Source organism: Periplaneta americana, chromosome 7 (genome assembly GCF_040183065.1).
Source record: "Periplaneta americana isolate PAMFEO1 chromosome 7, P.americana_PAMFEO1_priV1, whole genome shotgun sequence".
NCBI classification, from domain to species: domain Eukaryota; kingdom Metazoa; phylum Arthropoda; class Insecta; order Blattodea; family Blattidae; genus Periplaneta; species Periplaneta americana.
The window spans coordinates 135,792,482-135,804,693 of record NC_091123.1 but is presented as its reverse complement, the minus strand read 5'-3'; the positions used below and the strand labels follow the sequence as shown (position 1 = coordinate 135,804,693).

At 35.3% G+C, this 12,212-nt stretch overlaps 1 protein-coding gene across 6 annotated transcripts in view; it reads left to right on the top strand.

Annotated features, from left to right (window-relative positions):
• Window positions 1-12,212, top strand: part of yki (Transcriptional coactivator yki) — a 455,672-nt gene that overhangs the window by 428,820 nt on the left and 14,640 nt on the right. For 3 of the 6 annotated variants that reach the window (XM_069831330.1, XM_069831328.1, XM_069831329.1), the window contains 2 exons: window positions 920-1,003; window positions 5,532-5,632. In XM_069831330.1, the coding sequence (XP_069687431.1) occupies window positions 920-1,003; window positions 5,532-5,632 (185 nt within the window). The remainder of the gene's footprint in view (window positions 1-919; window positions 1,004-5,531; window positions 5,633-12,212) is intronic. The other 3 variants (XM_069831332.1, XM_069831334.1, XM_069831333.1) reach the window with 1 other exon arrangement.

Sequence of the window (12,212 nt, the reverse complement as noted above, 5' to 3'; positions counted from 1 at the left end):
CTGTATTTATGTTATGTTTAATTTTCCACTTCTCTTTGCATAGCATGTATGTTGTGTTCAATTTTCTATTTCTCTTTACATAGCATGTTCATGATTGTTACCTGTATGTTTAATTTCCCATTTCTCTTTACATAGCATGTTCAAAAGATAATTAGTCTACCTGTATGTTGTGTTAATTTTCCACATCACTTTATGTATCATGTTAAAAATGCTACTGTCAACCTCGAGCACTTTGCAGCTCTTGTAGCCAGAGGCCATGTTGCTAATTCGAACTGGTTTGGACATTACTTAATGTGATCACAAGTATTTAAAATATAGGCAAGCAATTGCTCCCTTGTTTTGAGTTTGCACTTTTAGATGCCTCACAAACAATAGTCTAATGGTGTGAGGTCGGGTGACCTCGGTGGCCAAGAAATGACATCGCCATGACTGATCCAACGCCCAGGATAAGTTTCATTGAGGTACTGGATCACTGGCTGGCTGGTATGTTTAAGACCCCATCTTGGTGAAAGTACATACTACCCATGTTGCCAAAGGAATATCCTCCAAGTATTCTGGGAACACATGCACATATGCAAGTGGCCAACATAACAAAGACAATAGTACAACCTAATGTTGTTTTGATTGCGACTGCATCAGTGTGAGCGATTATGCGGAGGAAGAAAAGGAGATTCATGCATGTTATTTTCAAATAGCTGTTTCTCGGAAACCATTGAGAATAAGATATTATTTTTATAAAATATTTTTCCTTTAGAATCGCCCTACTACCACCCCACAATGTATGGCTCTTTCCTCCTGAATCACCTTCACAAAAAAACAACCAAAGATGTTATCTGTGGAAGAAATGTTTATGTAATATCATTGTGAATATTTGTGCATGCATGGTGCGAGGTTTTATAGTTTTTGCACCTTTTCATAGATGGACAAACATCGGACATTTCGAAGCTTCATGTCAGCCGCATCATCTGGGAAGCAAAGGAAAGGATAGCAGCTTACTTGTTGGGTACAAATTTCTCTATTAAAATTCTAGTATTATTCAGAATGTTTTGTTAATGTTTCATGGACAGAAATGTAGCAGATTCATGTTTGATTTCCAGATGGAAAGTGAAGCTGTATCTGTCTTTTAGTAGAGACTGGGGTGTCCTGTGTTTTGTGATTGTTCTGTGTTGTCTTCTTAGATGGTGGCTCTGTTATAGTCGGGGACATGGCTAAGCATAACTGTACCAAAAAAGTCTCCTCTATTCCATCCCAACCCCATCCTAACCTCAATGACACTGAACAAAGTCCTTTGTGCTGAACACTCATTAGCAGAAAAAATGCGACTGATTTTTTAAGGTCATGCTGCATGGCAATTATTTCAGTTGCTCTGTGGTTGCGAATTGGACAGATTTCCACGTTATAGAAAACTACTCAAATCTCTTGTTTTCAGAAACTGTATAATCAAATTATCATTATTTAAATATCTTCGTTCGCGAGTGAACCTCGGTGATGCGTTTTTGTTTTTACTACACTATAATTACTATCTCATTGATTTATATTTTGTTCTCTATTATCTTCACTTTACTTTTCGTTCTATCATATCCTTGCAGCCGCTTGCTCATTCTTTTATCTTTTTGTTTAATCATGTCGTAAATTTACGTTTTTCCACACTTGAACTGCATCATTATTTTCCATACCTAGAGCTTTTCTTTTTCCTCTACTTCAATGATTTTAATTTTTTCTTTCAGCGACAATGTCACATAGGATTTCGCCATGATGTTCGGCATGAGTTTATTGTATTGTTTGAACCAGTAATAACTTTTTCTACATATTGAAAACTTTCATCCCTTTTCTCTCTACTTAATATCTCTCACTCTCTCGTGCTTCTCCTCCTTCAATCTCCTTTAACCGTTAGCATAATGAATCTGAGCATAGCCAGTGATGCTTACCTAACTATCAATTTGCTGCTGTTTTAATTTTCTTTTGACATAAAATTACCTGTTCTCAAAGAACCCCGAACAACAAAAAATATGTTACTGAAATAAGGCAAGACTGCGGAAACAAACTCTAAACATGTTAGAAACTATTTGCGAAATTTGATTGGAAAGGGAGAAATTTTATCATCAAAAAATATTAACAGATTAGCCGCACATACAACTGATGTATCTGTACTGTAAATAGAATTTCTTCAATTGACAATTCTAACAGCTGTCACATCTTAAAAAGTTGAATTGAATGTTGACTTATAGCTGCCATGGTGACTCGGTGCTAGAGTATTGGGCTCATAAGCCAAGGGGCCTGGGTTCAAATCCTTACTCATTGACTTGGGCGAATACCATTGGAAGAAAAAGAAAGTTGAATTACTCTCATAAAATAGTAAACTTTCAGTTAGTTTTATTTTGTTTTCTGTATATATTAACTGCATTCTTTTTATTCATTCATGTTATAGGCCTAAATATCTATAAGAAAAAAATGCTATACCCATGGAATTATTATAGGGTAATTGTATAAGGGACATACGTAGTGCCCATGAAAGTCAAGGCAACTCTGTAAACTTTCTATCCTTGACTCGTGTCCCCTAGGATTAAATAGTTTTCCTGGATAGGTTTCTAAGGAAGGCAAGAGGATGAGGTGTGTATGTTACGTCATGTCCCTGAGTATAACAAAATTGTGGATGTCTTTTGTTGGTTGTAAATGCTTATGATGGTATATCAGAAAGGGTGACAAGGTATCCAGTTATTCTTTAATATTGACTACTGCTGCTGCTGCTGCTGCTGCTGCTATCACGACCATGATCACCACCAACAGTACCACCACTACCACTGTTACTGCTACTGCACAGAAGTGTATTTATTTGTCTTGACATGAAGATATGTTGTTGTTGTGAGAATTAAAACGAAGGATTTATTTACTTAGGCCCGATTGTATAAACCATTTAATCTTAGATCAGAGGTTAAATTGATCCTTGTTTCAGCTGAACTTGGAATTTTGTGTTGTATAAAGTCTAATCTGAGATTAATTTGTCTCAAACTAAAGTCAACTTTGACTGAAGAAATTTCTCCGATTAAGTTAGATGATCCAAGTTCAGTTATTTCGTTTCTGTTTGAAATATACGAGTGACAGATTGTGCAAATAAAATATCCATTATTATTAATTTTAATAGATATGTTAGGTACATTTATATATATTTCTTTCAATTTCTTGCCTTAATACACAAACATTCTTATATTTTATAAGGCTCTATCGTGTTCAGCAGTATCAAATAACATAACCTATAATTATATTATGTTTATAACAACCATTAATTATTAATGGATATGACAGGTACATTCATAAAAATGTTCAATTAACTGTATTACTAAAGGAAAATTGTCGTTTTATAAAGCTTTATCATGTTTAGCAGTATCAAACACCATAACATGATAACAACTTGGAGAACAGTCAACCTTCTTCTTATTGTCCGCCATTATTTACATAGCACAAAAAACCAGTGTCTCCAACAGACTGTAATACGGAAAGTCGCCAAAAAGTAATTGTAAAGTCGCAAGATTTCTCATTATCAACAAAGAAAGATTAAATTTTGTCACTATGGGATGCTAAAAAGGTCGCTAAATCCCTATTTAAGCAATATAAAAGTTAAAAGAAATTGTTGTTGAAAAAGAGTTAAAGTCACTAGATTGGCAACACTGAACAAACCTGTGTAACATGGTCCGCGCATCACGTATTTCATCTGTTTATGCGATGTTGCCAAATCCTTTTCACGTGAACTTAGATTGCATTTGAACCAAGGTAATTTGATCGCAGAAAAGTTTTATACAATAGAAGAAGTGTCTGAACTCGGTTCACTTTTCGATCTTCGATCATAGTTGATCTTTAGTCAGGGAGTTTTATACAATTGGGCCTTAGAGTTCTATTTCATTACGCTTTCAATTGCAGTGCTTCTTGTGTATTATTTAAACAGGATGATTGTAATTTTATAATCCTTACTTTAGCTTAAATAATTTCCTTTTGTTAGTCGAAGCTCTCGCGAAATGTTAAGGGCAATTTCCTTAGAATATTACCTTTCATATCTTAATTCTTGGCCCTACTTCTGGTAATTTCCAGGTAATAATGTCGATTCTTCTTATTTTCCGTGTTTAGTAAATTCTGCACTATCAGTTTTCCCATCCTCTTGTCATAATATGAATAACTTCAGAACGAACTTAGTTATTACATCAGGAAGTTGATCTTGAAATTTTCTACGTACCTTATTTTCAGTTTAAGATTTGCTCTACAATTTACGAAATTGTGAGGTGGTTAGTATTTATGTTTTCCTTCCCACTGAAAGAAATCTTTCATTTCATTTCATTTATTGTATAGTATTCCAAATCTAAATTAAGTAGACGACCAAATTGAAGATATCAACGATTTTATCTAGAATTTCAAGTAGTGATGGAAAATGTTTAAGGGCTAGAAGTTTACAAAAAATAAAGGCTACTATTTTCGCCATGCTAATTAGTGTGGGAGAATTTTTGTTCTAAAGTATTAGTTGGCTTGTTGAATGTATTAATTCTGTTCCTGGCAGTAATTTTAGATAATCTACTGGTTGATGGAATTGTGATCACTGAAATTGAATTCGCTGTTTCTGTTTTGGTTGTAAACAGAGACCAGCACAATTTGAAAACAATTATGTTAAAGTATGAAATTAATTTTGATAAAATGTGAAGTATACTTTCCAATGCTAAAATATCTATCGTCGTTTATAAACCGTTTGGAGCAGATTTACGAGTATATATGTAATTATTTACAAACCTTTAGAATTTAATAGTTTTGTCTATATTTAATATGCTACCAAATAAAATACAATAAATCTGCATAGTTAAACAATTCTTCAGCATTATCAAGCTCTTACCTTAATGCAAGAACTAGAGAACTCAACTTTTTACACTGAATAAAACAAAAAAAAAAAATCTCTTCTTGCTTTGGCTGGACTCAACACTGGCTACGATTAAGCAGAAGTAACTTTTCCATATTTTTAGCAAAAAACCTTCTGTTGGTTAATATTGTTTTATACAATGAAAACCTTCAACCACCATACTAACTTGTTAGAGTGCAGAGTATGATGGATTCTTTCCCAGCAGTAAATCCAATTTAGTAGAAACTGCTTTCCAGAAACCCTTGGAACTTCAGCTAATCATACAAAAAAACTGGTATATTTTTATGAACTATGAAAATTTTACCAAAACATTATGAAATATGTAAATCTAGTCTTTCAGGTAAAGCTCCCTGTAAAGCAGATTTGAATAATTTCAAGGGAAAATTTGTTCCGGGGCCGGGTATCGATCCCGGGACCTCTGGTTGAACGTACCAGCGCTCTGCCAACTGAGCTACCCAGGAACTCCACCCGACACCGTCTCAAATGATTTTTTTTTTTAATTGTTCCCACACTGCTAGCAGGAATGGTTAGAATGTGAAATTTCGTATTTTGCCTGTCACTAGTCATAAGCAATGATCTTAAGGAATTGTGCTTAAAGTGTACTATTGTATTTAATATTTATTTGTCTCTCCAACAGAGGGTGGCAACCCTGCAGATATGGCAGCATTGGATGGTCCAGACATAAGTTCTCTCAGCGACAACATCGACTCGACAGATGACCTTGTACCCTCCCTACAGGTGAGTTGTATTTTGAAATTTAAGATTTTAACATAATTTCATAGTACCCACTATTGGGTGGGAGGGAACTCACAAATCGAATCGTGTAGATTCTTATGTTGTTTTTGCAAGAAAAAAATTAGTGACATTTAGGAAATAGCATTGTATGCAGCCTTGATTTGGTTTCATGTTATCTGAAAGACTAACTAGCTTTTTATTTAACCAAAGTTATTATTGTAATATAGTTCTATGAAGATACAAATAGACTGTACTTCCATAAGAGTGCTAATCTTATTTAATGAATAGACTGCAGAAATTATGTTATAGTTTTAGTCATGTTACAAATGCTGGAGAATCTTTGAATTCTATCTCTGCAAACATTTATGATATTGATACTAATGGTCTGAAACTTCCAGGAGAAGCATAATTGGAATAATAATGTTAGTTATTCGAAGGTGTACAAAGACCCAAAAGAGTAATACACATGAAGCTTCAAAACCTCATACCTGCAATTATACACTGAATAACAAATTTTTACTTTTTGTCTTGCTCCGAAATAAAAATAGGTGAATATTACTAATATGTGTGCCCTAAATCTGAATTTAAAATCCAAATTGCCCCATCACGTAGGCTACTTTATTCCGGGGAAAATGAATTGAATTTTTTATGAAAAAACTTGTTTCTTTTAAATTTTTCACTGCTACTGGTAAAATTACAACATATTAGAGATTCAAAATGCCTCATAATATTTGAAGAATGTGTACTGGATACAAAAATGATGTTACATAATTTAAAACGCAACAACAATAAAAATATTCCATGCATATAATGAGAAAAATCCCGAAATTTGAACTTACAATTAAAAAAATCTTCTGGATGACTTCTGTGTATAACTAGACCCAGGACTGCCTTTTACAAGGAACCAACAATAGTCTGCAAGCATGCTGGATGATGATCTTTTTCTATATCACCTTTCAATTTCAGATATTTCTTGATGAAATCTTTCCTCATGCTCGTCACTTACCACTCCAAGATTAGGAGAAAAGAAATCCAAATGGGAATGTACACCCCAATTACTCATATGCACTTGGCATTGTTTCCACAACAAGTTCTATGTAGTTGTCTGTCCTAGAATTTCCAAGGAAATTGAGCAAACATCTTTGAAAGTGCACCATGCTATTTTTTTCTGTAATGGAAAGTTTTTCCTCAAACAAAGGGTCAGCCATAACTCTGTGAATTTGTAGACCGATAAAAATGCCCTCTTTTAATTTTCTTTCACTCAAAATAGTAAACTTTTCTTTTAAATACTCAAAACCACACCCTTGTTTGTTCATTGCATAGGCCTCACTTTGAACTGTTATGAAATGTACTTACTAGAAGGGACCAATATCTGTTTATTTATTAGATTACAAAAGAACATTTCAGCAACCATAAGAAATCGAAAATAAGTCATAAACTCATAAAATGCATTAGCTTTTGTTTTGGTTTACAACCCCCAACCCGCGCCAGATGTTTCGAAAAGTGAAATCATAGTATATCTTAAAAACTTTACGTGATACGAAGAAAAGAAATGCATTTTCGGATTCAGTGCACACCAAACCATAAGGAACACATTTTTTTTTTAAGTCGGAGCAAAATTCTTGTTGCTCAGTGAATTTAATGTAATCTGATCTTTTCCTCTGATTGAGGTTTTGGTTGATATGTACATCTATTATCAGGCAGTACATCTCACTTGACGATCTGTGTCAGAGGAAGAATAATTGTTTGTATGCATTTGAAGTCTGACTAGTGTAATATGTAGCTTGTCGGTGATGTATGCATCCTACTCCATTATATCCTGGCCTTGTTGCCTCATAAATGGTGCTTTCTTGGTATCACATGTGAAATTCAGATCTGTCGTCGGACAGTTGACTAAACAACAACAACAATCTGATGTTACAAATATACTCAAGTACATACTGTACCTGTTAGTGTCCCTCTTCTATTATTTAAGAGAAACTTAATTGCTGCACGTATTTCAGGGAATGGTGTATGCTCATTTAGGATCTTTAAGTAAGTATTATTCTGTTTATTTAATCTTGCCATCAATTATATTAGAACAAAGAACAAAGTTTTCTTTGTCTCTGGCAGTTTTTTTTTTATATGGTTTCCTTTTCTCTGCCTCGGAGATGTCTGTCTGTGCTCTGTACAAGAGTTTGATTGCTTCTCTTCTCTGTTTGAAGAACTCAGCATCAAACCAAGGTTTGACTGTTCTTTGCCTCTGAATGGTAATTGTATTATACAGTAGTTTTCTTTTCTTTCCAAAGCGGTATGTAGGCCTAGTTAGCCTTTTTTAAGGAGGGCTGAAGCTTCGTCAACGAAGGCAGCACTATCAGGGTCACTACAAGAATTTGAGGAAGAAGCGAGAAAGCTTGGTTTGGAAATAAATGGAAGAAAAACCAAGTATATGAAAACATCCAGAGAGAGGTACAGAAGCAGGACAATGTGGTCTTTCATCACCATAATTTTGAAAATTGTACAAGTTTTAAATATTTAGGTACAATGATTACAAATAATGATGATATATTCTCAGAAATAAAGACAAGAATAATAGCCGGTAATAGGTGCCTGTTTGGGCTTGGAAAACTATTTAAACTCGGTTCATTATCCAGATCTGCAAAGAAAATAATTTATAAAACTGTTCTAAGACCAGTGGTTACATATGCTAGCGAAGCTTGGGTTTTAACAATAAATAATGAAAGTATGCTAGCAGTTTGGGAAAGAAAAGTCCTGAGAAAGATATATGGTCCCCATTTTGAAAATGGTCAGTTTAGAAGTAGAACAAATAAAGAACTAATGGAACTGTATGGAGAACCGAGTATAGTTTCCTTCATTAAGAAAGGCAGACTTAGATGGTTGGGACATCTTGAACGTATGCCAGAAGGCCGATTACCTAAATGGGCATTATATGGACACCCAGGAGGATTAAGGAAGAGAGGAAGACCAAGGTTGAGGTGGCTGCAGGATGTGGAGGATGATCTGCGGAGAGTTGGATGCAAGAGATGGAGACAACAGGCTCAAGATAGAGATGAATGGTTTCTACTGATTAAGGAAGCCCAGGCCCTTCATGGGCTGTAGTGTTAATAATGAATGAATGAATAAGCTTCGTCAATTGTTTGTTTTCTGGTTTCCAGTTGTGTTCCCTCCAGTGTTCTTGAGACTATAGGAAACTTTACTGCTTTCTTGTTGACTTCTCCCTTATTAGTGTAATTGTTGATTCTAGCAGGAGATATTTTCTTAGAATGTCTGCTGGTGAGGAAGAGTGTACTTGTTGTATGAGTTGTATGAAAATGCAATCTTATAGCATCAGGCTCAGGGGCAGCCCGTCCTTATGTGCTACAGTACAATGATAATTTTGGCTCAAATAATGTATTTGTAATACCACCATAGTATTTGATCTGCCATTTGACAATTTCCCGTGGTTATGTTCATGACGCGTTATAGAGTGTTTAGTCTTCGCTCTTCGCTCTTTGGTGCCTCAGGAGGTTCGTTGTGCTACTCAAAGCTCCACAAGAAAAATGTAGACAGTTATGCACATGTGCGAAGCTGAAATCACTGCTCTGATTGGCTATTTTTACGCGGGAAAGTGCTGTAGTCAGCTTCAGCACAACACAGCTTGGAGATTGCAAAAGTAAAGCGTAAAGAAAAAATGCTTGTTTGTGGAAGAACTCGGAACTATGTACAATGTATTTGGTAATTAAAGTGTCTGACTGCTGCTGCCATCTACCAGTTAAAGTTGCTGTCAACAGCTATACTATACTGAACAAAAGAGTGCTCCAGATACAAGTTGGATTTCTATACGGAAGACCTGACTTCCGAAATATAGATGGCTGTTCAATTGTCACAATACATAGTATCCAACAATTTACAGAATCCATTCTGTGAAGTATCGAAGTTGTTAAATATTTTGGTTACAACACCAATGACCACTGCTGAGCCAGAAATATGTTTTTCTTCCTTGAAACGCATAAAAACGTTTTTAAGGAACATTATGACCCAGGATCGCCTCACTGCTCTTGCAATACTGTCAATAGAAAAGTGCATGATGTCCAAGATGGAGGGGTTTAACACCAAATGACAAGTTCTGCAGTACGAAAGAACGTCGTATGGACTTCATATTTCATCACTAGACGAGACTCCAAATTAAGATAAATACATATAAGTGTATACAGTAGGCCGATATAGAGATTGTAGCACACTCATTATTTTGACCACCAGCCGCTACTGATCAGGCTACTACATCACATAGAGTGAAAACGTTAAGACACTTGCCAATCACATAACTCATAACCTCTCTCCCAGTCCAATCTCAGTGCATTGGAATACTGGCACTGCCAGCCCCTCTCATTGAATTGAATATGAGTGGCAGCCAATTTTGAAGTGAATGAGATATGTAAGCAACACCATCAGTGGCAACTAACTGCCTATATTGCCAACTTTAGAGTTCACATCACTTAAAAACATTACTGTGAATGAAGAAAAAACTAAATTGGGACAAATGGTAACATCTAGACAAAATCCGGGACAGATGGTCTTAAATTCGGGACTGTCCCAGAAAAAATCGGGACAGATGGTCACCTTACAATCGCTGATAACCTATGATGACAACCATCACAAAAATGATGATGGAAACTGAATGTTGATAATGGTTATTTTTAAATTTCGTAACAAATTAAATTATTTATGAAAAAAAATGTTGACCATTAATAATAATAATAATAATAATAATAATAATAATAATAATAATAATAATAATAATAATAATAATCAGCGCTTTTTTTCAGCCGGAATGGTCCGGAATGCGTTCTGGTAAACTTTTTGCCATTACAAATTCCAACGAGATATATTTTATAAGCGAAATTGAAAATTAAAATTGCCGCCACTGCCCCGTCCAAGAGTTTACATTTTCTCATTATTATCTTTGGTGCAAAAGTAACTCATGCAATCTAGTGCTGCCATCTTCCGTTATTGATCCTGAAACTGTAACTCGAAATCGCAAAATTTCCATTATGCTTAAAATCGATCAGCTCCGTTTCGAACTTATTGTAATATTGTCGGACCATCGGATCTATGCCCCTTCAGCGCTGTCGTCGTTCTTGGAAAAGTTAACGCCTCTACTCACCCCATTCCACCCGTTTCTCTCCTACTACGTCAAACAGCAGGCCATGAACCTTTCCGAATAGGGATGTTGCCAAACTTCCGTCAAACATTGCCATGTCTCTTGAATATTGCTTATAATACTGTAAGGTTAATTATTACTTATTCATAATTTAATTTAAGTAGGTCTAATGACGCTGATTGACTTATGCAAGATGCTATTACTTGCTTAATAATATTTCTTTCACCACTCCATGCTACAGTATTCATGTTGAGTTGACAACACTGGACTGCAAGTGCAAATAAACTGTCCTGCAAGAAGGCTCAAAATTGTGAGTAGTGGGGGAGAGAAAGGGAGAGAGAAAAGAGAGAAATAAGAATACAGGGAGAGAAATGAATTGCCGAGGCTGAAAAGGAATTAAGGTTCAGTTCGCATATCTTACGGGGGCATAGATCCAATGGTCGGACTATATAAGGTATGTAGGCCTAATATTTTTAAACCTACGTTTTTGTTGTATAATGTGATCGAGTGATAGAGTTCTGGTAAACTTTTTTCCAGAAAAAAAGCACTGATAATAATAATAATAATAATAATAATAATAATAATAATAATAATAATAATAATAATAATAATAAAAAGGTAAAGGTATCCCCGTAACATGCCATGAAGGCACTTGGGGGGCATGGAGATAGAGCCCCATGCTTTCCATGACCTCGGCACTAGAATGAGGTGGTGTGGTCGGCACCACGCTCTGACCGCCTTTTACCCCCGGGAAAGACCCGGTACTCAATTTTATAGGAGGCTGAGTGAACCTCAGGGCCGTTCTGAAAGTTTGGCAACGAGAAAAAATCCTGTCACCACCTGGGATCGAACCCCGGATCTTCCAGTCCGTAACCAGCTGCTCTACCAACTGAGCTACCCGGCCGCCAATAATAATAATAATAATAATAATAATAATAATAGTAGTAGTAATTTGTTAACTGATGGTAGGTAAAAATATAGTCGAATAAACTGTTAATTGAACTGTTAATTCTGTATTATTATTATGTCCTCTTGGTGGTGATATTTATGATTTAATCATAATAGTTGATAGATTTGAACTCAACTAAAATAATGTAGATCATAGACAAAGAAGTGGAGTCACCATTGCATCATGTGTAGGGATTCACGGATCTCAAATGCAGGAGGAAAGACAGGGAGGTGGCATTTTGAGTTGCGTCACTAACATGTTCATTGCGACAGCTGACTTTCATTATGGATTTAAAATAATCATTTTTGGGTTATATCCTAGTTCATCTTTCAAACAAATTAGTTACTTATCTAACTTGAGGAATCTTCTTCTAATTATAAAAGGCACACCTCTATTAATTATGTTGTGGGGGATGAGGCTCCTTTATTAATTTTATTGGGAAAGTAACACCCGTGGCTTTATAAGTTCAGGGGGTAGAAGATGCTTATGAATTA